Source organism: Tyto alba, unplaced genomic scaffold, assembly GCF_018691265.1.
Source record: "Tyto alba isolate M040663 unplaced genomic scaffold, T.alba_DEE_v4.0 Super-Scaffold_7, whole genome shotgun sequence".
In the NCBI taxonomy this organism is placed as follows: domain Eukaryota; kingdom Metazoa; phylum Chordata; class Aves; order Strigiformes; family Tytonidae; genus Tyto; species Tyto alba.
The window spans coordinates 11075583-11102029 of NW_024881328.1; the positions used below are offsets into that span (position 1 = coordinate 11075583).

The following is a 26447-nucleotide window of genomic DNA, read 5'->3' on the forward strand; positions in this document are numbered from 1 at the left end:
GGCACGGCAGTGCCGCCCGGGCGGGTGCGGCGGGGAGCGGGGCCGGGGCTGGAAGGCTCCCCGCTCCCACACCCGCACCCCTGGGCCGGGCTGTGCTGGGCCATGCCGGGCCGTGCCAGGCTGTGCCGAGCCGGGCCACGTTATGCCAAGCCGGGCCAGGCCATGCGGTGAGCCGGGCTGGGCCGTGCCGTGCCGAGCCGGGATGTACCGGGCCATGCAGCGCCGAGCCGGGATGTGCTGGGCCGTGCCGTGCCGTGCCGTGCCGAGCCCAGCCGTGCCGATCGGAGCGGCGCGGGTGTGTGGCGGGCACATGGGCGGGAGGGCGGAGCCCGCGGCCTGACATCACGGCTACCGGCTCACCGCTCCCGGACGGCTCCGCTCGCCCTCCCGCCGCCGCGCAGAGGTGAGCACCGGCGGGGGGGTGGGGGGGGAACACGGACACGGCGGGGTTCGCCCTTGCGGGGGGACGCCGCGGCGCTGCGGGGCTGCCCCACGGCGGGAGCCCGGCGGCGGCGGGGCTCGAACCCGCAGGTCCGCGTCCGCGCTGGAGGTGTAGTGCGGGCCGCAGGTGGCTCGGCTCGGCTCGGCTCCGCTCGGCTCGGCTCGGCTCGGCTCGGCTCGGCTCGGCTCGGCAGTGGGGGTCCGTGCCGGCGGCAGGAGCGGCCCCCGGGGTGGTCTCGGCTGTGGCAGCCTCGGTGCGAGTGTCGGCTTTGGGGCTGGGGCCGAGGGGGAATTTCCGTGGGGGCCGGTGCGTCCCAAAGCCGGGTGATGACTAGAAAGAGGCCGGCAGGATGCTCGTCCCCGGCAGGTCCCGCGGGGCTGCGAGGCGGGGGGGCTGCTGCTGCTGCTGGAAGCGCTTTCCCGTGGCTGCCGGACACGTTCGTGCAAGTGCGGGAAATTCCCTGGCACCGGGCACAAACCCGCCTGGAACGGGGCGGTTTTTGCAGTTCCAGGTAGAGCCGTGATGTGGTGTAGATGGATGCACAAGGCAGGTTGTGTCCCTCGGACAGCAGTTTGCACTTAGGTTTCACTTTTTCATTTTCAGCTCGCCAAATGCTTTGAGGAGATGGGTGGCTTCTTCCAGCCAGGGAGAAATCAGCACTGAGATATTAAAAAATCTTGGGGAAAATCTTGGCCAGGGCTCACGGTCCCTCAGAGGTGAGCAGGGAGCAGCCGCGTGGTTTCTGTACCAGTGTCAGGGTTTATAAAAGGAACAAGGGTTGGCTGCTCTGTGGGGGGAGACTTCAGCTTTTGATTCGTGTTGGAGTAACAAAGGATGAAAGTTGTGAAGGAGTTAGAGAGGTCACTTTCTAGTAGGACCATCCCACAGGTGATGTGACCTGGGTGGGACTGTCCCTGTCCTGTCACCCTGGCAAGGGTGTAACATCTGCTCGGGGGGCTGCACGGGGCCACGAAGGTCCCTTTGCTGAGCAGCGAAGGGTGAGCATTCATGTTCGTACTGCCTGCGCCCCGCTGAGCTGAGCAGAGGACGGACGGGTACTGAGGATCCCAGATCATTTCACTCAGTATAGTCTAAATAAAACCAATGCATGGAAAAATGCCTCCCGTGGCAAGAAACCAAAACTGAGAGACAGTGCGAGAGAAAGGCCATCACCTATAGCATCAATAGTCCTGTGGGCTGAGGAGATGGAGGGCTAACAAGATTTAAATACTATATCAAGCTTAAGTTTTCTCCTCTTTTAAAATCACATTTGCAATGAAACAAATGTACAGTAATACAAGATCCCATAGTCACTGCACATATTTGATTTCCTCCATAATTGTAAAAAATAAAATGTTGATGACTCAACAAGTCTTTGTTTAAAAAAAAACACATCAAACCCCAGGAAAACATGCTTTTTGAAAGCATAATCTTTTTTGTTTGTTGGTTTGCTTTGCTTTTTACTTTTATTTTTTGTTTGTTTTGCTTTTTATTGTTAGGAACTATGCTTTAACTGTGACCTTGTAACATCACACCCATAAATAGAAGCAGGTTTAGATTCAGGGGAAACACATTTTTTCCGATGGTGGAAGAAGTAGGCCAGCCACGCCAGCTCTCTCAAGAGGTGGGAAAGACTGGCAGCTGTGGTAAGAAATGTCACATACCAAGAATTAAATCCCACCAATTTGTTATCTCTAAGTTTACGATCACTGATTAGAATCAGCTTTTTGTCAAGCCCATGATGGAGGCAAATGCTAATTATTTCCAAATGTTAAGTTACTGCTTCTTCACAGAGTAGTTTTCCCTGCAGCCCTACGATGGATTAAGCAACTTCCCATCTTCATCTGAACTTAAGTGAAATGTAGCTTGAGCAAAAGGATAAAACACTTTGAAAGCATGTCAGTGATGTGAGAGCTTACGTCTCATTTCCAAAGCCCTTAGGTACTTCAGGCCCTAAATCACTTGAACATTTTGAAAATTTTACCCAGGGTTTAAGGAACTGAGGCAGAGATTCCTCCCATCCTTTTTCCAGGTTTTCAGATTTTCAGTGAGTCTCTCTAAAGCCTTGATTGTGGTAACACTTGCATACGTATTTCCATTTAGTTTGTATTCATATGCCGCTGTAGTCTTTGGAAAAAATGTCATAAGAGCTCCCCACAGACCATAGACTTCAAGAATCAGGGTCTGTAGATATGTCCACCACTAAAGTATGGTGACATTAATCATGTGCAAGAACTAATAGATACCAACATGCATCTCTTCAGTTACTTGGACTAGATTAACTTCTCACTGCAAGGGTGTCCTTGCCAAAGATGGGTGTGGGAGGCAGTGCTCCAGTAGAGCTGGCTTTAAAAAACATGTTAAAGACCATCGAAGAGGGATCTCAGGTGGACGGAACAGACCAGGCAGACAGCATCAGTTCCCTCTGCAGCATCCAGTGTAGCTGGGCACAGGAAGGGTCTCCTGAGCCGTGGTGAAATATGTGGTGTTTGTACTCTTCCAGCACACGTGGGTCTTGCTAAGTTGCTGGGGTCCTTGGCGGAAGGCATGCTGTGCACACTTGCACGTGCACGTGTGTGCACACATGCACCAGGCTTCCCTCATCCTGGAGGAGGCACCATGGAGTTGGTACCTTCTGCTGCTGTTTATACTGAAGTGTTCTCCTTCCACGGCACCTCTCCTGCCCATTACAGCTGCTCAGCACAGCAGGTATGTCCATGGCATGCCTTGAACATGCCCCCAGGAATATAGGGTGCTCAGGCAAGACAAATGCTATACTCACAAGGCAGCGTGATAGCCATAGTCATCATCCTTCCATGGTCCTTTCCTAGTGAAGCCACCTGCCGCCTTCTCTTGCTTTTGAATTCAACTCCTACCCGGTCAGTAACACTCCCTTCCTCCTTTTCTGTTGGTCTCATCACCCACTTGAAGAAAAGTGAAGAAAATAATAGAGACGAATGTAAAATAGATGGCCAGAATGGCACACACACAGCAAGACGTTAGCAGCAAGGTGTCCCTGAACAGAAGGGACAAGGTAAATTCACCTCCCCATGCTGACCAGCGAGAGCCCCATGCTCCCTGGGTGAAGAGACCTGGCTCTGCTCTCCAGGATGTCGGACCCAAGACACGTTTCTGCTGGACACAGTCAAACAGCCAGGGGCAGGAAGGGGAAAGCAGGGCGCTGTGGGGTCCCAGCATCTCAGGGCAGTGAGATGACTTTCAGTGGAAAGCATCTCCCTCCCACCCATCTGTATCCCCAAATAGGACCACCTGGTCAGCCAATCGTGTTTGCCTCACTTCACCTGGTAGCTTCCTAGGAGAAGCTTTCCCAGCTTTTTGTTGCTGGGAAAGGCAGAAGAGGCAGAATGTGGCCCTACGCAAGCTTCGTTACCTTTCCTGGGCAGAGGGCCCCGTTTTCAGCAGGAGCTGGGCTGATCCCATGCCATCAGTTGTGTCCTCCCTCCACCCCACACTGCCTCCCAGGCCGTCTTTTCCCCCCATGTGATCCTGTGCATCCTCTGAGTCACCGGGAGAGGCAAAATCAGAAAGGCAAGGGAGTGCTGATCTTGGAGACCCTTCTAACAAGCACTGCAGCATGGGAATAGCCAATCCAAATATTTTCATGCACACACAGCGCAATTCTTCTGCATCTTTCCTGGAAAGAAATAGAGGTTTTAAACAGTTGGAGCCTGCCAGCTCCCTGCAGTGACTGCTGAAGTCAGGTCTCACCATCCCCAAAGCCCTCAAGCTCCCAGCAGAACGGCACATGGTGCCCGGAGAAGAGCGGAGGAGATTCTCCCCAGCCCCGTTCGGGCAGGAGCACCTCCCATCGTATGTGGCTGCAGGGCATTATTAGATTTACCTGAGAGGCTTCCACCATCCCGGATTTTGGCTGCTTCCCTGCTCTCCCTGCACTTCGGGGAGGGAAAGGCTCAGAAATGGGTGAGTCACTGTGAGATAGTTGTTAACTTGGTAAGAGCAGCAAGCGAATTAAGACCTCAAAAGAAATTAAGAGAAGCCACGTAAGACTTACATACGGCAACTGAAGTTGTTGTAAACCACCCCTTTATGTCACTTCAGAAGTGTGAGATGATAAGCAGGGAAAATAACCTTCTCATTTGGAGTCACATCAGTCAGATAAAGTCCTGTGTGCTATGTCAGCATCAGCACTGCCCCCCATCTTGCTTCAGGTCTGTGCTTTCCACCGTCTTACCACGAAACCTCCGGGCTTCCCAGACTATCAGATTCCAATTTTATGAAATTTTATTACAGGGCAGGTCCTTAACAGGCTTCTTATTACTCTATTGACCCAGCAGGCAGAGGCAGCAAGATTTTTTTTGCAGAAGAGCAGAGGAAGCTTTTCAGACAAGGACTTTGCTGCAGAGAAGAGGTACTGCAAAGGGGTGCCCCCTGGCTTTGGAGACAAAATTGGGAGTGGAGAGTTAGGGGATATCTATGGGAGAACCTATTGATAACTGTTCTTAAAAGTATATAGTTTTGATGAAAAGAACGGGCCAAAAGTTCATTTTCCAGTTCCATATCATAGGCGGGTGAGTTTTCTGCTCAGCGTTAACATCACCCATTTAACCTTGGGAAGGGAAATTGTCCCTCCAAAGTGACCACAGGCTGACGTATTTCTGTAGAAAACTGTAGCCAAAATGTCTGAGCTTGTGTGGGAAAAAGAGACAATTTTGCCTCTGTGGGAAATTCTGGTAGCCCTTTCTCCTTTGCTTTCCCGTGTTTTGAAAGATGTTTTTGAATTTTGGTCATGGTGAAGAACATCTCGTGGTCAGGGACATGCCTTTGGCTTCACCGCTGGCTTCCAAAACCAACATCCTCAATATTTATCAAAGTTGAAAGAGAAGGGAGGGTCAGTGCCTGCCAGCCCATGTTTTCATTAGCGGGTGATGGAGTAGGGAAGCACTGACTGAATTTGTAGGTGACACTGAGCTGGGAGGGACTGGAAACATTTGAGAGGAGAGACTAAGAATTAAAGATTGTGACAAATTGGAGAGCTGATCTAAAAAAAACAGGGCATGTGTTATGTCCTGTGTGGTAGGACTGACTGACCGCGTGGACACCAGGTGAGCGACCGGCCAGGCAGCAGCCGTGGAGAGCCAGAGGACAGAGTGATGGGCACCACAACCCATGAGTCAACAGTGTCATGAAGTTGTGCAAAAGCAAACAGCCTGTTTGGGTGAAAAAAAAAAGAAGTGACACAGTGGGGAAGTGGCGTCTCTGCTCCAGCCGGTGCCTTTTAGGGGCTCAGCTGGAAAATGCAGTTCTGGGAATCCTCCAAGAAAAATGAGAGCAAGCAAGAGAGGCTGAGTTGTCAGACTTTCAGTAAATAACAGCTCTGAGGAAAGAGTTGGGTTTCAGTTTTGCAGGAAACACTGAAGGGAGAAGTGAAACCCGTTCTCAAAATGCAGAATGTGTCTGCAGAGAAAGGGGGCAAATCGATTGCTGTGTTCTTTGGGGCTAAGAGAGGAAGTGGTGAGGTTAATTGGACCGAGAGATAGAGGGGAGAAAGCTGGGCTCTGCAGGAGCTTATGGAAGTGGTTTTAACAGATAAACACTTGATAAATGAGATAATCAGATAAACACCTGCCCTGGGGCAGGGGAAGGAATGAGGACTTACGAATGCGAAGTGCAGTGGGGTGGAAAGCAGTGGCAGGGGAATGTGCAGCAATCCCAGGGGAATCTATGGCAGGTTTGAGGTCACAACAACCTTCCAGGTCCCACAGCAGGTCTCTTCCCACCATACCACAGGGGACAGCTTCAGCACCCAGTGATGCCTGCTTGGGCCAGGACCGTTTCCCCCAGGACAGGTCCCTGTCCCACCTCCCCACCCCAGCAGTAGAGGTGTGGGGTGAACAGCCCCCCTGCTCCCCATCAGTGCTCCCTGCCCCATGTGCCCCGTGGGCAAAAGATCCAAGGGACGGTGCAGGGGAAGCCCAGCTCCCAGCATTTCCTTATTCTGATGGCCTGGCTGGCAGCCCGGATAGGTTTGCAACATGGCTTTTCTGGCTGAAGAAATCACCAACGGGTGATTTATTCCGTTTGCCAGTTCCTGGTTTGTGCTGTTGGGGAGTTAACTCTGCTTTGGAAGGAAAAAGAGGAAAAGAGGCAGTGAGCCTGGTTCCACCCATCCTTCCCTTGCCTGCAGAGCAGAGGGGTTATTTCCAGTCAGCATGGGCAGGACTGAAAGTTCTCCTGAAATGTGCATCCAAGCTGGGGTTAAAGCAGCTTTGGATAAGCTCTTTTCTTACTTAAATCTGTTCCAGTCCCAACAGGTACATGGTACTTGCTGTGCTCCTCAGAGAGACACTCTGGGTGTGGGAAAGACTTAAATATTTTGTTTACCCTGGAAACAAAATGGATATGGCCAAAAAGTGAGTATTTCTGCTCACATCAAGACCTGAATGGAGACCTCAGGTGCTGAATGCTCCTCTCTAGCTGGGGCTTCTCGAGGGTTAATGCAGCAGGAGATGCCAGAGGGCTCTGCAAACAGAAGCCTAGGCATTCAGCTTCATGGTTCAAAGGTTCTTCCATGCAGATTGAAAGTCCCTTGGGGGCAGAGATCACCCCTGTCCCTCCGGTGTCTGTTTGTGGGACCATGCTCCATGGAGCCAGGTGCCGGCCACAGCCAGCGGAGACCAAAAGAACCATCCTGGTGCAGAAAGCAGGACATTCCTCTTCAATTACTTGACCAAGGGCTCTGCTACATTCGTTGATTCCTCCTGCAGCTTGCTGGTCTTTCAAGCCATGTGCTCATTAGGGGACGTAGATAATAATCATGTGCTTTATCTCAAATAACCCCCAATGCAGAAGCTGGAACACAGAGCAGGCTCTGTGCTGACTTGCACTGGGTTGAATCCACAGCGACTTGAGATTCAGTTGTGGTTGGTCTAAACAAAACCTGACCTCAGGGGAAGACACAAAAGCAGTTGTTTTAGCCAAGGTACTGCTGGCTCTGGCTTCATATGTGAGGCTGAGCTCAGAGGTGAGCTTCTGTTCAAACAGGAACCAGTTTGGTTGCACTGGACAGGACAATTACTTGGAGCTCCTTATGAGATTGCTGCCCTGTTCTTCAGCTCAGTTTGACTCAGCGATATGTTTAAGATGGTGCTTTTTTTTATTAGAGTTATTGTAAAAATAAATCTGATAAATCTGAATACCAAGGCAGTGAAATAAGTCTTGATTTTTTTTGGCCAGAACTGGACTCATGCATTGCCACCACAGGTCCAGGGGTCAGGGTTTGCAACTCAAACACGGCCAGACTGGGAGTTACGGGAACCAACTAGGCTATCCTCCTGTACCAGAGGAAGTGAAAGGGGCCCCAAAAGATGGTCTCATTGTTAAAGACATAGTCAAGGATATCAGGGTCTTCCCAGGCAAACTTGCTGGTGTCCCGTTATCGTTAGTATCTCGGTCCCCCATGTCTGCTGAAAGAGGATAACGGCTGAGCTGGCTCACCGTTGGCAGTGGGGGATGATCTGCTTGGCAGATTGACTCTGCTGTGAGCCCAGAGACACCTGAGTGGGCTCCTGCAGCCTGGCTCCATCCAGAACGGCTGTCCTGCTGCAAAACCTGAGCAAGGCCACTCAGTGTGGGCAGAGAGGCAGAAAAACCTTGTTTGCCTGGCACTGAGCCTAAGCTAACAGCCTCTGCCAAGCCTCAGGTGCAAAATACATTGAATTATCCGTGTTTTTCTTCTGTGAGAGCGCCTCCCTCCCTCTGCCTGGGCAACAGAGATTTGACTGCTTCGTTTCACCCGGTTTTTGTCTGTCTGATCCCAATCTTTGGTGCAGGAGCGGCCTTCTGTCCAGTTTTGGTAGGGTGCCTGGCAGAGAAGAGCTCCCCATCTTGCTCATTGCCCATCACTGCTATTGTCCTGCAAATAATAGTAGTAATTGCAATGCTGTGGGTGAACTGCACACAGGAACAAGCATGCTAGAGCTGGACATAGCATCCACACACAGTGATATAAGGGTGTCATTAATAGTCTAGCTGAAGGGAAGTTTTACCTTGTATTAGGTATTTTAATTAGAGAACTGCTTCTTCGTTAGGATTTAAGATAGTTTACTTCCACTAGGCTGTGCTTTAAATCATCTTGTAGCTTCTTTGGTAAGAAACCAATCTCCTTGAATTGCACGTGCCATAACTCAGCAGGGATGCAGTTTCCTTGATAGAGAATATCAATAAATGAGGTTGATCTAAGGTTGCAGCATGCTAAAGATGTGTCCAAGCACCGTGGTATTGACTCTTGGCCTCCTCTGCCTCCTGGTGACTCCACAGCATCCTGGCCATGGTGATTTGCACTGACTTTGGATGGGTTGACCTTGCTGTGAAGAATTAGCTTTGGAAGGGAGAGTTTTACGCAGGTGACACATTGTCCATAGGTGCAGAAAAAGCAGCATGAACAGGGTAAGTCAGAGGCGGTGGTGGGAGAGGCGGGGGGGGCGGGGGTCTGTGTGCTCCACAGAGATACAGAAGCGAGAAAAAAACTGTTGCCTAATCAGACACTCCACTTCCAGGCATCTGATAGGCAGAAACCACGGTGTTTGTCTTCACGAAATGCGTTTAGAGTGAAAGAGGGATTTTCTCCTCGTTCCTTGAGAGGATTTCGGTGCGTGGCAGTGATGGCAATGCGACCTGCGGTGGCAGACAGCAGCCGGCGGTGGGGACCAAGCTGCCATCCCACCAAGGGCTGTGCAGCACAGACGGGTGCTGATCCAAAGCCCTGCCAGTCAGAGCGTGACTGAAATAATCACACTAAAATCCACAGAAGAGATTTTGAGGCGTCTTACTTTTTAACTATCCTGCTGACTTCAAAGACCATTTAATTCTGTCATTCTTTTTAATCAAAATAACTGGAGACAGCAAAGCTGTTTATCTCCAAACATTGCTAACATCTCTCTACATGTTCAGTGGCAGTTACAGGACAGAGAAAACACACTACAAGAAAATTTGCTTGCAGCAAAATTCATGTCCCCGTGGGAGCACAGAGAGAGCTTTTGAGGTGCTTTAGATTGATTATAAAATGAGTTTGCGGTTAACAACAGCTTTGTCACCCTGAATGCTGATTTCTCTCCCCTTGGCTGGGAGCCAGAGATGCGTCTCTCTATTTCAGGATAACATTTTGTGCATACAGGTGGTGGAAAGGAGGGGGGGAGGGGTGTAGAAAAGAAAGCTCATTAGGCTGAACAATAGCATTGGCCCTAGAACAAATAGTTCTGTCCATGAATAAATTCAGGTGGAACAAGAAGGTTTCTAAAAAGTAAAGCAGTGAGCTTTTAATAAAGCATCTGATAAGAAGGGGCCAAGGGAAAGAAAAAGAAGAAAAAAAAAAAAACCAACATATTTTCAGATAGAGCTGCTTAACTTTACACTAGGGGTTTTGAAGCACAGCTGGTTGTGGATGAAGAGGTCTGGTGCTTCCATGTTGTTCTCCAGCATTCCCCTTGATATGAGCTCCGTTTGTGAGGTTGCTCTTCACCCTGAGAAATCCCAGGTGCTCCCTTCGCCCTCCTCACCCATGTGTTTCTTTTCCAAGCTGAGAGCCCTTGTCATCTCTCTCACTCTTTCCCTATGGCCCTTTTCTAGGTTTGTTCCCTTTTTTTGCAGTGGAGTCAGCAGAAACGCAGTGTGCTGTTCACTCTACAGATTTATACAGTGGTATAGTAGTGTTTTCTGTGTTGTTTTGTATGTCTTTCCCACTAATTCCTGGATGAAACATCCTGGTGACTGTGATACACATGGGATATACCTAAGGCAGGGGTGTGTGCAGAGGCAGCAGCCTGGGTTAACCCAGCTGACACAGCCAGCATCAACAAATCAGCCTTGCGGCACACAAACCCTTCTGCAGGTCTGGAACAGCAGCAGAAACCTTCAGAGTGAAGTATGAGTTATTCTGAGTTTAACAGGACTCTCTTGCTTACCTAGAGCATGAAAGAAAGTCTCTGTGATATGTGGGGAGCAGAGGAAAGGTGTTACTAAAGGGGAGAAGTCAGCATGCCGCTCTTTGGCACTTGTTTTCTCCTCAGAGCACTTCTTCCATGTACACACGTCTCTGGTCTCTGGGACAAGGGGGTGCTTGGTGAGAATCAAGGAAAACAGACAAACCTCTGCTGCAGAAACAGTGTTGTCACTGAAGCCATGAATTTTTTGTATCCAGGACAGTGAATTACAGTTTCAAGGTCCACCTGCTAAAAGTATTTTGTAGGCTTTCCATGGGAAGCGGGACTGAGAGATCGTGGTTGCTGTGTCAGAGATCTTCTCCCCCCGTAACTCAGGCTCAGTTTGACATGTGCCTGGCAGGAAGCACCAAACTGGTATTTTCATATTACTGTGACCCTCAGATCATTTTTCTGAGTGGTTTTAATAAATTTACAGCTCATTAAAGTGTACATATAGTTAGAGAGGTTTATGCCCATAGGCGGCTCTTGCTATGTGTCAGTAGTGAATTTTGGTGCTCAAGCACTTCGAATGAGGAGATCCTCCTGCAGATTTTTCACAGTAAAGATTGACTGTCCTAAATGATCATCTCACACAAGCTCTATCTTCTCAATATTCACTCCCTTTCTCAGACCACTTATGAGCATGTTGAACAACACAGCTCCTCAGGGAAACCCCTTAATATCCTATTCCCATTATGAAAATTATTTATTTCTTCTTACCCTTTGTTTTCCATTGGTAATTATTCATGCAGAAGTGCCCTTCTGCTTTGCATCACTACTGTGCCAATCCCAGAAAAGCCTTGAGTGAAGGATATTTCCAAAAGCCTTTTAAAAACACAGCCTATACCAGGGACAGGTCACCCCTGGTCGGAGTGGTCACCTTCACTTTGTAAGAACTTGACTACCTATAAGGCAAGACTGTACTCTGCCAAAACCAAGTTGTCTCAGTCCCCACTATATCATGAGTTTGTTAATTGTGGTCTTTATTATAATCTCTACCGGTGTGGCCAATACAAATGCCAGATGTCCTAGTGTGTAAATTCCCTGGCCCACTTCCTGAACCCTTTAAAAATCTGCCTCTAAGGAATATGCCATTCCCTAAGGACAAATTTGCCATTCCTTAAATCGGGAGGCAGATTTGAGCTGCCAGTGGCACAGCCTGTGATCAGCCTAGCAGTTCCCTCTCTGAGTTTATTCTGACCTCTGGGGCCGGCTGGTGTGCTGCCTCTGAATTTATTGATCTGCTTAAAACCTCTCCATGGCCTCAATATGTAATCTGTTACAGAGCACAGTGTGTTACAGGGCAAAATTCATTAACGTTTGTAAAGCTCATCAAGATCTTTCATGAGCAAATCCCATCATGTTTTAATATATTTTTTAAATGTCATGAGTAAGTTCTCATTACTCATTGAAGAGCTTAAGCAAACAGCACTTGCCCGACCCAAATATTGGAACAAGCAAACGCTGCAACACTCTTTGTTTACCACTTCTAGGACACTTTAATTTCAGCTTAAACTTCCTGCCTTGATTCTGCTCCTGCAAATCAGAAGGACACCCCCCACTCCACCCCACCGTCCCTGGCTTTTCTAAATGTAGGCTCAGGGATCCCCATGGACTCCTGGCCCTGGGTTTTTCAGAAGATGCCTGGTGGTTCCATGGGGGTCTGAGAGCTGCAGGTCCTGGTTGCTGTTAGCATTGCCCTAGCTTTGCAGGGTGGGAAGCCATCATGAAGAACAGCAAAGGATGGATAAGTGCATCCAGCAGTTGTTGGATCACACAAACCTGGGAAACCTTCCTAAAACTCTTCGCCTTCCAACCCAGCGTGGTGTTTTGTCCCCCTCCAACTGTGCTTGTACATTACTGCACGCTTGCTGGTGGATTTGGCAGATGGGTCCTGGGCTACTGGGACAAAACCCATGTGCACTTCTGTTCAAGTGGCCTAAATGGCATTTTTCCCCGTGACTGTGGATGTGGTCTGGGTCTCTGCAAGAGCTTCACAATGAACTTGCATTTCCCCTTTTTTTTCCTGCCAGGATGTCCAGAGGAGACATGGCCAAACCCCTCCTGGGCCATCGGAGCATGGAGGGTGACCCCAGCACCACGCCTGCAGCCAGTCGCACCATCGGGGTGCTGGGGAGCGGGGACTTTGCGCGGTCGTTGGCCATCCGGCTGGTGTGCTCTGGGTTCAAGGTGGTGGTCGGCAGTCGCAACCCAAAGCGAAAAGCCGGCCTCTTCCCTTCCGCAGCAGAAGTCACCTTCCAGGCTGAAGCGGTGAAGAAGACAGATGTCATTTTTGTGGCGGTTTTCAGGGAACATTACTCCACCCTCTGTGACCTGGCTGATGTGCTGGCAGGCAAGATCCTGGTGGACGTTAGTAACAACACGGAGATCAACCATCACAAAGAATCCAACGCCGAATACTTGGCTTCCCTGTTCCCAGCCTGCACTGTGGTCAAGGGGTTTAACGTGGTTTCTGCGTGGACACTGCAGTCAGGTGCCAGGGATGGAAATAAGCAGGTATTGTTTTCTTCTGACAAGGGCCAAATCCCAGCTGTTTCAGCAGCTGAGGTCTGACAGCATCAGAAATGGCCTTAGGCTCCAAGAGAAGGGATCTAAGTGCTGTCCCTGGCGAGACCACCTGTGTTTCTCTGCTCAGAAATGAGGTACCCTCACTTACTTCATGCTTTGTAGTTTTTGGAGCCTCTGACTAAGCGAAAAATATTATTTAATTGTCTGTTTATCTAAACACAGCCAGTAAAACAAACTGCTGGTGCACACATGAAAGGAAACCTGTCCAGCAGAGAGGTCTTTGGCAGCCATAGTAAATCCCTGTCAGAAAGCCTGCCAGGAAGCATGATGCTCAGTGGATAACGCAGGCTCCCCTTAGCACAGCATCCTTCTCAAAGAACTTGTTCCCCGATCTCGTAGCCTGATCTCTCTTTGCCCTGTTGTCTGTCTATCTGTTCATTGCAGGTTCTGATTTGCTCAAATAACCAAGAAGCCAAGCGCACCGTAGCAGAAATTGCTCAAGTGATGGGATTCACCCCTGTGGACATGGGCTGCATATCATCAGCCTGTGAGATTGAGAACATTCCCCTGCGCCTCCTGCCAGCCTGGAAAATCCCCATCCTTTTGGCTCTGGGGCTCTTCCTTTGCTTCTTCACTTACAACCTGATCCGGCAGGTCATCCACCCTTACATCAGGGAGCAGAAGAACAAGTTGTACAAGATCCCTATCGAGGTGGTCAACACAACGCTGCCTTGTGTGGCCTACGTCATGCTGTCTCTCGTCTACCTGCCCGGGGTGCTGGCAGCCTGCTCACAGCTCTACTATGGCACCAAATACAGGCGCTTTCCAGATTGGCTTGACCAGTGGCTCCAGCACCGAAAGCAGATTGGTCTCCTCAGCTTCTTCTGTGCAGCTTTGCATGCCGTGTACAGCCTCTGTCTGCCCATGCGCCGCTCCCACCGCTACCAGTTAATTGAGGCGGCTGTCAAGCAGGTAATGGGGGTACTCGTTCAGGTTGGCACCTGTAGGAATCTTCTACACACATCCAGATGTTGGGTGGCAGGCTTAATATCTTGGCTTTTGCGTTCACTTTCCAAAGCACGTGTGGGACAGTGGGAATCAGCTGTTATCCATACAAGCAGTTCCTCCACGGGGCAACCACACACCACATACTGGTCATGCACCCATCCACATTGAAGACCAGCGATCATGCATTTACAGCCAGGGTTAGGATCAAACTCCCCTGTGCTATTGCTCCCCAGAAGCACAGGCAAGCCTTTGAAACCAGCCTTGCCCGGCACCTGGCATGTCTGACACTAGGGCAGAGGCAGGAAAAATGCTAGGAGAGGAGAATCCAGTGGTGGAGGGAGCAGAGTTCCCTTCAACTTTTCTCCCTAGATTTTGGGAGATCCCTGTTTGCTCGCACTGACGTTCACAGTAGGTACCTGCTGGAGTGACCAAGTCATAACCCAGGGTGGGGATTGTTTTGTAGAAGGTGTGCCTCCATCACAATGTGCCTCCAGGAATTTAACAAAATAATGGTGAAGAACTGGTCATAGTCTAAGAGAACAAGGAAATGGAAAAGGACTTTATTGCCTTATTGAGACTCTCTGCAGTGATTAGTGTGAGATTGCTCCCTTCAGGGAATTCAGCCAGCTCTGTAACTCAGCAGTGCCATGGGAAAATGTGATTCTGTCCTTCTGCCCATGGCTTCTCACTGCTGCACCCCGCTCCCTCCTGGGATGGCACAAGCTTCATGCAGCTGAGTGGGGAACCCATTCAAGGAGTTGCCCTGCAACCAGTCTGCTTTCTGCACTGGGATATTTGCCCGAATGTTCCCAAATGCTTGTCCCAACAGAGAGGAGGGATGGGGCCGTGGGGGCAGAGGGGAACAGGATGGCTGATTTCGGCATTTGAAACTGCCTGTTCAAAGCATCCATCAAACATCCTCAGCCTCCCAGCTCCAGCCTTCAGCAGATCCTTCTCGATTGCCACAGTTGCACATTAATCTTGGGCAAGCATCCTGTATTCATTTCCCTTCTACCTCCTGTTTTCTAGCAACATCTTTGTTTAGTAAATTAAACCCATTTAATGGGCTAAAGAGGACAGTTCTAAATGTTCCTCTTTGCCTTGCAGCATAAAACCCATCTTCCCTTCCATTAGCATGAACAATTTCCCTCCTAAATGCACTTAAAACAAAGGTTATTAGGAGACTACTGCATATTCAAGCATCAGTATTTGTTTTCATGGCTTTAAACTGACTTCTCATTCTAATTATCTTCCCAAATGCCACTTTGGGGCTTGCTGCTGTGGTTACAGGCTGTGGGAGCTGGGAGCATTCAGCAGTTCTTCCCAGCAAGCTTCAAATCAGGTCTAGCTTTGGCCAAATGGTGGTGGGATAAAAGAGCATTTCCACACCTCCCAAATAGGCAAATAGTGCTGGAGGTGTGAATAGGACCCAGTGTTCATCGAGGAAAGCTGCTTCCAAAACCAAAACAAATACAGATAAAATTCAGTTCCTCTATTCCTAAGCACTCCGTTTTAACAAACCTTCATTGTCATGCCAGGCTGTGGAGAAGAAGATGAATATCTGGGTAGAGGAGGAAGTCTGGAGGATGGAGATTTATATCTCTGTTGGAATAATTGCCCTGGGCTTGCTGTCGTTACTTGCCATCACTTCACTTCCATCCATCGCAAACTCTCTCAACTGGAGGGAATTCAGTTTCATTCAGGTAAAGTTGACATTTGCCAATACCAGAGAGTTTTTGCAGTCAGTCAGGACCTCAGACCACGGAGGGCAGGGGTTGACCTGCCGTCCCAGCTCATCCCTGCTCTGGTACAGCAACGGCAAGCTGTGTACTGGTGTCAAGGGCAAACCCTGCCACTCCATGCCTCCCCGTGCACCCCAGAGCCATGGACCCCCCCACGCAGGAGGTGACGCTGAGCGGTGATGGCGGGGCAGTGGGATGTGGTGGGTCCCAGGGGGCTGCACTGCTCTCACGCAGGGCTCGGCTGGTCTGCGGAGAGTGCTGCTGTCTTGGGGGGAAGGGAAAATGTAATGTGTCATGGGCTTCCATGTGAGGATTAGCGGCAGGCTTTGCAGGAGGCAGTCTTTAATATCTTGACTGAAATTCTTTCTCTCCTGCATTAGCAGCATTAGTTAGAGATCCTGAGAAAAAAACAGCCTTGGCTTTGCCTGTGTGACAGTGCCCTGCAAAGTCCTTTCCCCCCTTGCTTGGTGCCCGGGAGCAGCACTGCCATTCACAGCTAAAAACCCCCTGAAGTCACACAAGATAGAAAGGCAGAACGCCTTAGGGTCATTTTGAGATGGCAGGGTTGTTCGCTTCCGTGGGCGAGATCCCCCCTTGGAGCAGGCCACGTGTCAGTCTTGCACGACATGTCGGAGCTGCTGCGGGGAGTTTGTGCCAGGCTGTGGAGGGCAGGCAGGTAATCCATCGTGGAGACAGCTGGCTGTGGGGCACAGATCTGCCCTTGCATTTCAGGGGGAGTGAGCTCCTGATAAGGAAAGCACCTGTGAGGACAGTGCAGGGGAAGTCAGGTCTGGCAGAGCTTGAATGCACCCAAATATTCAACAGGTTCAAAAAAGGCTTAGACTCATCTATAAAAATGCCAAGAAACACAGAGAACTGTGTATTATTTCAATGAAGAGTCCACGTCTGATGCTAAAAAGTAATTAGGAATGTAATTTTTCTTTCTCCAAAGTCATTCAGTGGTTTAGGAGCCTTTTTCCCACTTGCAGCGATGTCCAAGCTCCCAAGGGCCAAGTTCCCTTAGCGACCTGGGTCCACCATGTGGGACATTCACAAACCCAACCCTGGGGGCTGCAGTGTTCTTGGGGCTGTGCCTGGGCCCAGGCTTGGGGGTGGCCAACGGGGGTAGCAGAAAATGAACCTTCAAGTATCCCCTGCACGTTAGAGCTGATTTTGAGGCCAAATTCCATTCACCATGTCACCGTCATATCCCATAGCCCTAAAACCCCTTGTTACTCGTGTCTCCTACATCACTGCTACTTAGCGTGCACCAGGTTTCAAGTCTCACTGCAGTGACCCACGTGGCACCCTGACACGTGTGAGACCCCGTGGGACCCCATCCCACCTGCATCTCCCCTGCAGGGCCTCCCTGTGCATGACACCGGCACACACCTAACCCTTCAGAAGGGGAGGGCAGGGTTCAGGGATGTGGAGGTGAATATCTATCATCCAGCCGTTCCTGCTGAAGCTCTTCAGCGGCATATAAATAATTCAATATTCATTACAGCAGGAGTTTGAAGCCTGCTCTCCCACTTCCCCCACAAGTGCCCCGATCACCAAACGGGCAAGTCAGGTTGTCTTTTTTTAACTCCTTACCATGGGCTAGTGAGTAATTATTTACACTGAATAGAAGAGCTTCACCAGGAGAGCTTGACCCCAGGAGATCGTCCCTCAGGGAGAAGGGAAACCTGGCTTTAAACCTCTCTTTCAGATCAGACAACAGGAGCATATTAATTCTCACCACCATGTCTCAGGGGAGGGCTGCAGCCACTGGGATGTTGGATAAATCAATCCTGGCTTAGGCATCTCATACCAGGAATCCCAAATGAAGGGAAGTATCTCCTTGCAGCTTGGAAGGAGGCTTTAAAGCCCCCTGCATTTCCCTTTGGCTCCCCAGGCAGCCTGGCAGCTCTCCCGGAGGGTGCTGGTGTCATGTTGTGTAATATATACATTGTCACGGCAGATAGTGCTGCCGTCCCCTACCAGTGCACGTAACACGACTGTCGCGTCTGCCCTGTGGGACCCTTCCCGCGTCTTTCTAAGGGTATGTCAGCGCTGGGACCAGACAAATACGTGATGGTCGGCTCCAAAATAGCTCTTGGCTGCCCCAAATGGGAACTGGCTGGCTTAGTTCATGGAAAGATACACCTATTTCTGTCCGTGTGGGATAAAGCATGACCGTGTGACATGAGCTCCCAGCTGATCACATGCAGGAGAGGCACGGCTGGTATTGTGCCCTACTGTGGAAATATCATGTAAAACAAGCAAGTTTACAGATCTCATAGCATGTTAGCTTCCAGGTTTGTTGTTTTTTTTTTTTTACTGAGGACTCTTTTAAATTGTTTACTTTTCAATAAGTTGGTGATGCCCTTCTTGGGGAAATTAAGAGCATATACAGCTATTGCTCCCAAGCTCCAGAGGTTAACGTTCACGTAGTGCAATGTGATCCTCCCTGAATTAATGCACAGCAGTATGAAGGGTGAAGCATGAGGCTGCTTTCTCAAATATTTGGGATGTCTAGCACTTGATCCTTTTACAGGACATCAGGAGCATCGTGGCTTCTCATGCCTGGGAAAAGTGAACAAGGGGGAAAATGTGGATGTCTCCCAGATGTCTCCCAGAAAATGCAGCAATTTGTTGCCATTTCAGTTGATCTGGCTGGTATGTTTGAGAGACCCTGTACCAAAAACCACATTTGGGAAAAGGCTGAGGCTTGTTACAAATTCAGGAGCCTCTTTAGTCCCCTCCTTGCCCAGAGCTTCCCAAGTCTGACATTTCCCAGCAGCAGTGTGTGCACCTGTATTAGTGCCATGGCATACTGGCATGCTCTTAAAATACACATCTGTTGCCTGACAGGCCGAAAATCCCATTTGGATTTTTGCTAAAGTTTTAGGAGAAAACCAGTGAATTTTTATAGTAGTTCCTGCATGCATACAATTTTCAATTGAATATAATTAAATTTGATACACAGTTCCCCTATATGTCCAGTTTTGATTAGCAGAAAATGTACAGGATCTAGACACTGGATATTAGGAACGATTTGTATGTAATTCAACTTATAGGAGACATTTTTAATGTTCCCCAGTGATTTACAAATCAACTCTAATTGGCTGAGAACTAAAAATGTGTATGATTGTCTTTACCTTCCCTTCCTGAGAAGTCCTCCTGGAATTTGAAGGTTGGATTGACCTGGTTTCTTTCTTAGCTCGTGTATCGCAAGATATAAAGAATCTGTCATGTGACCTTTTCTCACCCTCCTGTCAATGAAGTGTGAGCCAGAGCTGCTTCCATGGAGCTAATAACTTCACGGGACTGACGGCAGCAGAAGTCAGAAACATATTTGGGTCAGGAAGGGGCTGTTTGCTTTGGATGCTGCCCAGACATTTCTAAATGAGCCACATGTGACTGACTCACCTTTGCTGATGCATTACAAGGAGCCTCGCAGACACCAAGGAGATGGGGGAGATATAAGAGTTAATACAGAATAGAAAACATATGCAAAGCCTGCATTAGGAAGATAGCATCTTCATACAGCTGTCTTCCAGAGGGCTTTAACACCTCACCTGGGTGGTGTCCCCACATTCCCCATACTGTGACAGCACAAAGGAAACCCCTGCCACTGTTCAAAACAAACAAACAAAAAAAAAAAAAAAAAAAAAAAAATGTTTCATAGCCAGAAACTGCATTGAGAGGATAAATGAGAGCAGAGCTTCAAAACTCAGTGCGGTATCAGAGCTAAGCACTTTGGCGGATCAGCCCCTGCGGGGTGCTCAGCAGGCTGTGTTGTACTATACTGAGTATATATTGAGCTGTATATACTGAGCCAGGCTGCGATCAGCAAAACTTTTGTTTTTCATGCATTTAGAGACCAACCTGTACCCAGCTGACAGCTTGTCTGGCGGGTGCAGCCATGGGGCCCTGCTGACCACAGGTCCTTCAGCCAGCATCAGCACTGGGGCCCTCCCGGGCACCCCCTGTTCTCACCAGACAGCCCCTTGTTAGTGTTACGAGCCGATCAGCCCGTTGCTGCTGTCTGAGGAGCTGCCAGCGCTGTTTCCAGCCAACGGTGGCTTATCCACACATTTTTTGCCAATTAGCTTTTTTGTTTCATGTGCCCCACCGCCCATCCACACACAAGGGTGAGTCACTGAGCACCTGCGATGGTTTGTCACCTTCTGTCCTACTAATTTCCACTCCTACTCTTCCCCAGTACCAGCAGCACTTTAAAGGGAAGCTGTAGAGGAACAAACTAATTATCTCCAGGTCTGACATCTCTGCCCTGCATGAAGCCCTGCTTGGGCAGACTCTGAAAGCACACTCCTCCCAGGGCAGAAAGCATCTGCTGCCCTTGGACTTCACTCCATCTCCTTTCCCCTTGCCCTGCTTTACATCTCTGCTCTGCCAGAAGAGTCTTAAGCTGGTACTTCCAACCTTTTGCTACTTAGGGATTTTTTTGCCCTTTGGAGAGATGCTCACAGTTGATAAATGATGGATGAGCTATGGGTTGGGTCCTGCTTTTAGGTTCAACTGCACTCATAGCATATTGCAGCACAGTCCTTAATTTTCCAAGTGAAACCAATATTAGAATCATAGAATGGTTTGGGTTGGAAGGGACCTTAAAGATCATCTAGTTCCAACCCCCCTGCCACAGGCAGGGACACCTTCCACTCGAGCAGGTTGCTCCAAGCCCCATCCAACCCAGCCTTGAACCCTTCCAGGGAGGGGGCAGCCACAGCTTCTCTGGGCACCCTGTGCCAGTGTCTCACCACCCTCACAGGGAATAATTTCTTCCTTACATCTAATCTAAATCTACCACCTTTCAATTTAAAACCATTACCCATCATCCCGTCACTACACTTCCTGATAAAGAGTCCCTCCCCACCTTTACTGTAGGTCCCCTTTAAGCACTGGAAGGCCCCTATAAGGTCTCCCCAGAGCCTTCTCTTCTCGAGGCTGAACACCTCCAACTCTCTCAGCCTGGCCTCGTAAGGGAGGTGCCCCAGCCCCCTCATCATCTTCGTGGCCTCCTCTGGACCCACTCAAGCAGGTCCGTGTCCTTCTGATGTTGGTGGCCCCAGAGCTGGACACAGCACTGCAGTTGGGGTCTCACAAGAGCAGAGCAGAGGGGGAGAATCCCCTCCCTCGCCCTGCTGCCCACACTGCTCTGGCTGCAGCCCAGCACACGGGTGGTTTCTGGGCTGTGAGCGCACATTGCTGGCTCACAGACAGTTTTCCATCCACTAACACCCCCAAGTCCTTCTCCCCAGGGCTGCTCTCCATCCACACATTGTCCAGCCTGGATTTGTGCTTAGGATTTCCCCAACCCATGGCCAGGACCTTGCACTTGGCCTTGTTGAACCTTGTGGGGTTTGCCTGGAGGTTTGACCTCTCCAGCCTCTCCAGGTCCCTGTGGATGGCATCCCTGCCCTCCGGCGTGTCACCGCACCACACAGCTCAATGCTGTCGGTGAACTTGCTGAGGGTGCCCTTGATCCCACTGTCCACATCACCAACAAAGATGTTGACCCTGTTCGGGTCTGCTGCTTGTTGCCACTTTGGTTTAGGAATTGGACACGGCTTCTGATAAGAAGGATGGCTGTGCCTGAAAGAAAGGATGGGTGTGGGGATGCATGTAGGACCAAGGTTCGGTTCACAGATCTGCTCCCAACTCCTGGCACAACCTTGAGTTAATGTTCAGCTGTAACACAGAGAAGAGTTCCCTACCTTGGCAGGGGGTCATATGGCTGAAATCTTGGCAGGACTCAGGGACACCCACATGAACACCTGATAGGGGCTGTAGAAATGAAATACCTAGGTCTGGTAGCATGTTTTAGAGCTCTCCTTCCCTCCCCTGCCCAGTCCTCTCAGATCCTAAATGATTAGCTCTAAACAATAGAGGGGTGTTGGTCGAGTTTGTTGGTGACAACATGGTATATTTTTAAAAGTCATCTGGGTTTTTAAAGTTTCCCAGCAATCAAAAATAGGGATGCTTTGAATTGAGTAGTATTCCAGCTGCAGTTATTTTTTCAAGAGAATATGATGAGTCCTTCCTCCCATCTTGCCCTGATCTTTTATTTCCCTGCTGTGCCCTCTTCCCTGTACATACTTTCAGGAAGACTGCTTCTTGCTTATCTCTGACCATCTGCACCAAGCCTGATATTATTTTGACTTGTAAAGGATTCATTCCCTAAGTTAGAGACATCTGCAGCAAAATTTTCCCTGTCTAGGCATCTTAAAATTTGGTTGTTATTGCAGGCTTAGACCAAGCATTCAAAGGGCAGCAGAGCAATATGCTACACCTGCGCTGTTCTTTGAAAATACAGCAGCAAAGGCTTGGACTTGAGATGCCTCCGGGAGTGAGCACCCAGCTCCTGCGGAGTGCCAGCGGGCCCTGGGAGCTGGCAAGGTCAGGAGCCACCACCTCTGATGCTGGCAGTGAGGGGACCACAGTCTAAAACCCCTCTTGAGAGCAGCCCTCAGAAGGAGCTGGAAATATGCCACTCTCTGGGTTCTTGAGAGCCGTGATCTTGGCTGAAAATGAGGGAAGTTCTTGTCTGCAGAACAGGAGCTGGGTTCTTGCTGCCTCCCTAAGTGGATAGAGGGCTCTTGACACCCCATTTCAAGGACTTAGTCCATCGTACAGCCCGACGGTCTGGCTCAGGAACCAACACAGACCTCCAGAACAAAGAAGAAAACCCTTTGGGGCTGTCGCTCACTCCAGCGCAGAGCACTTCTGTCTCCACAGTCTCATTTTCCTGTAGAGGATGGCGCTTACCTGAAGGTGTCTTTGCTCTGTGCGAAGCTGCGGCTTCACCAAGTTCTGACGGTGCCAGCTGCTGGTCCGGAGCCACGCCGCCGACGCTTCCCCGCGCCGGCCAGCAGCCCCTCGCCCGCCGTGGGCCGGCAAGCAGCGGGGCCGGCAAGCAGTGGGGCTGGCAAGCAGTGGGGCTGGCAAGCAGCGGGGCTGGCAGCTGCAGCTCGGGAGGAGCATTTGTGAGCTGCCCGCCGCTACGCGCTCGGCAGGGGCTGGGGGCTGCTGCTTCGCACGGAGGCAGGAGCCCACCCCTCAGCCGAGTTGGCAGCATCTTCCGGGAGAGTCCTGCTGGGTTTCTAATATCACACTTAACCTCCGATTAGAAAAAGAAAAATGCAGTCTGGCGCGCTACCCACAAAAGGCTTCCAGTGGTGTTTTGTTCTGTTCAAGAAACGCAGGAATACTCATTGCTTTCTTTGTGCTACGTACGCTTAAAAAATAGTGTAAAACATACAGGAAAATAGACGGGCACAAGGTCCTCTGCTAACAGGTGTGTGTTTCTCTTCCTTTTAGTCCACCCTTGGATTTATTGCCTTGGTAATCAGCACCCTGCACACACTCACATACGGATGGTCAAGGGCCTTCGATGAGAACCAGTACAAATTCTACCTGCCTCCAACCTATACCCTCACACTGCTCGTCCCATGTACTGTGATCCTAGCAAAAGTCATCTTCATTTTGCCCTGCATCCAGCAAAGACTTCTGCGAATCAGGAGGGGCTGGGAGAAGGGGAGATACGTGAAGTTTGTTCTGCCCAGTGCAACGGGGGAATATTCAAGCGGGGAGACCTCTAGCAATGTCTAATAGAGCCCCAGCTGTGACAGAGAATTTCAAAGCACTATCAACATTTCTATAAAGGTGTTTCTTTTTCTTAAACATATGTATGTTTTGGTATAATTATATTGTGGGTAAATAATAAAATTTGGTGACATTAAAAAATGGATGACCATGAAACTAGTTTAGACAATAGTAGTTAAATTAAATTGCTGATTTGCTAGGACAATTATTGCCTTAAAAATGAACAGGAAAGCCACGCTAGCAGCACTAATATACATGGGAAACTGATGGACTCTGCTAGTCAGATCAGTTACTTGAGGTGCTGGCTGGCAGCTCCCCAGACCAGCACTTGGTTGCTTTCCTAGCTGCTCTCATAAATTTCAATGCATTTTTTCTTTTTTTTTTTTTTTTTAATATGAAGTAGCACAGATTTTCTGGGTTTTATGACAGCAAAGATATCCTGTCTCTTGAGTGTCTGGATCAATCAAGGAAGTGAGGTTTAGAAAGATGAATTGTCTCTAGTTTTGATCTCCTCAATGAACTCTATGGACAAAAAAGAACAGCAATATCCATGTTATGTAGTGTCTGCAGGTCCAAACCTGACAGCAAGTCCAAGTATCCCCGTTCTCTCAAATACAGACAGCACTTCTGGTCCTGTATGGTGTGCCTGGTGCGTGTTTATAAGCTACAGAAATAAAGCACCTTTTCCAGCAGTATAAAAGCATTTGAAGAGAGGGATGTCCCTGACATCACACATCTGGTCTGCACTGCTAGCTCTGAGATGACAGCTGCTGCTGCTGCATGTTCTCTGTTTTACTAAGCCAAAGTTTCAATCAGTTTTTGATGGAAATAGAGTGAAGATAATTCTTGGAAAGACCTGCTGCTTCACAAAATTACGTGGAGAAAACCAAGGCCTCCCAGCTGGCCTTACATCAAATAATAGGGTGAAGCTTTTAGAAATCATTGTTACCTGAACATGCCCATTTATGCAGACAAAACAGCAGCTCTAAATCCACCGGTTTCACTAGCAGTAATAAGAACTTCAAACACTCTTGCAAAGGGAGCAGCAAGTCTTGACCACAGACTGAAAATACAGCAGCTGTACATTTTGGGCACAGCCCTTCATTGCCTTGCACCTTAAAAAGTCACTTGCAAGATTACAAAGCAGATATCAAATGCTCTTCTGACTTCACGCCCACTTTGGACAAGGTACAGAGCAATGAAGATTTCTGTCCTAATTTAATTTTCCACCTGTCACTTTCTATCCCTTCAAGCTCTTGCTCTTTATCGGAATAATTCTTTAGATTTTAGACATCCGAATCACCAAACAGAGAATGGACAGGCATTCACAAAAGCTCATTTAAAAGCAAGCGATCGGGATGACACAAGAAAACTACCTCAGTAAGGTCAGACACAAGGACATGGCTAGAATAGCCTCATTTTCTACAGTTAAGTAAAATACACCACTCAGTCTTCAGTATTGCTTTGACAAACAACATCTGCCAGCTACAAATGAGGTACCGTTTGTGGGACAAGAAAGTACTTGTTACTAGGCCAGTTAATATAAATGGGGAGGGAAATCATCAACTTTGAAGCACATAGGCCCTTCTACAAGCCAACATCATTTCTGTAACCTGGATGATTTCTCTACAGACGGAGAATCTCAAGAATTCCCTGTCTAGCCTCAAATAACTACCATAATATTCTCCAAATATTCCTCATGGTGCCAGTGATGATATTGAGGGATTTCAATTCTTGCTTAAGGCTTACAGTAAAGTCTCCAAACACCACTTCCTTTCAATGAATAGAAAGCAATCAACATGAGGGAAATGCCTAGATTTCATAATCAGCTGATTTTTTTATTTTGTTTTTTTTTGGCAACATGGGGAGGGCACCATTCTTTTCCACTCTCCCATCAGAAAGCTGTGGTTACTCACATTTCCCCATCCATCTCCACAACCTAGCGCAGATCGGCACCTGATCAAATCACTCACCAAGCAGATTGATTACCCAGCACTATTTTTTTTTTTTGTTTGAATGGTATGTTAAGTTTCCACGTGAATTTGAGACAGTTTCACCTGAGTATAATTCCACCCTCTCCAGTTTAACTCACCCTTGAGGGAAACTGGATGCAGCAAGCTTGTTCTGTTAGTCTTCTCTTACATTTCATCATCAAGCAAAGTCAACATAAAAGCACCGGTTTACACATTTTCTGGTTACAATAGCGTATTTATCCCACCTAAAGTCCTCTTCACATCTTTAGGTCAGGCAAGACTACTGCCTAGTGGCAAAAAATAAAAGGGATTAGAAGGCAGGAAAAGAACATTACACAGGATTGCACACTTTGTCTTCAAGGGGAAAGGTGTGGTTTTCTTGTGAGTCACTGCAAGGCTAAAGACTCACCTTTCTGCCCAGCAGAAGTAAGGTTTGCACCTTTGCTTTGCTTACATGACTTTCATGCTCATACACCCTTTCCCATCAATGGCAAAGGGACAATTTTCACAAGCAGAAGCAGAGTCAGGCAACCAGACCTACCCGAGGAGCTGGCTCCATTAATGAGTCAGCATGGTGCTCTTCAGATGGACACAAGCCCAGATGGACAGACGAGCCAGCTCAAAATCCCCACAGCTACTGCAGCTCCACAGCATCTAAAAAAAGGCTGGTCTAGTGTCTCCAGGCAACACCTGTGCCAACATACTGTCCAGTCAGTCACCATCCCTCCTAAAGACTCAAACCAATTCCTATAAATGCAGGAAAGCATTTCAAATGGTGCCCTCTGTAGGCATCTGGTCCTTAAAACCTTTGACACAACAGTTTGAGTAATTCCTTCTGATTCTGAAATGCCAGAAAGTAGTTTGAGGAATTTTTCAATTATCTTTTCCCTATGCAGTTTTTGATGTGGATAAGGGATTCAGTGAGGTTAGCTTAAAATTTATCAATTAACTGGTTTTGTACTTCAAGTTTATCTCTCTGTACATATGTACATGGGCACATATATACATTATTGCAGAATATATGGCTGGAATGTAAATTCTTTATATTTTTATTTTCTGTATTGCCTACTATGTGCCTCTGGGATACATAAGAACCAACTTAAAAGCTGTAAGAGTAAAGCCAGTTCTAACCATTTGCATCTATAATTATATAAAATATATTCTGAATGGGTCTATATAATTA

At 48.7% G+C, this 26447-nt stretch overlaps 1 protein-coding gene across 2 annotated transcripts; it reads left to right on the forward strand.

The window, feature by feature from the left end:
• The first annotated feature begins 28 nt into the window (after positions 1-28).
• On the forward strand, positions 29-26447 carry STEAP3 (STEAP3 metalloreductase). 2 transcript variants are annotated; one of them, XM_042784309.1, is made up of 5 exons: positions 31-403; positions 12435-12918; positions 13375-13902; positions 15477-15641; positions 23007-26447. In XM_042784309.1, exons 2-5 carry the CDS (start codon positions 12436-12438, stop codon positions 23295-23297), a joined length of 1467 nt encoding a protein of 488 aa, XP_042640243.1. In that variant the 5' UTR covers positions 31-403; position 12435; the 3' UTR covers positions 23298-26447. The 2 variants fall into 2 exon arrangements, with proteins under 2 accessions (XP_042640244.1, XP_042640243.1); XM_042784310.1 differs by lacking the exon at positions 15477-15641 and having other exon boundaries at positions 29-403.

Excerpts from the sequence above, each read along its gene's own strand:
- STEAP3 (XM_042784309.1), top strand. The coding sequence starts at position 12,436 with ATGTCCAGAGGAGACATGGCCAAACCCCTCCTGGGCCATCGGAGCATG. Across the intron at positions 13,903-15,476 it reads TTGAGGCGGCTGTCAAGCAG|GCTGTGGAGAAGAAGATGAA; the intron begins GTAATGGGGGTA and ends TTGTCATGCCAG. Across the intron at positions 15,642-23,006 it reads GGGAATTCAGTTTCATTCAG|TCCACCCTTGGATTTATTGC; the intron begins GTAAAGTTGACA and ends TCTTCCTTTTAG.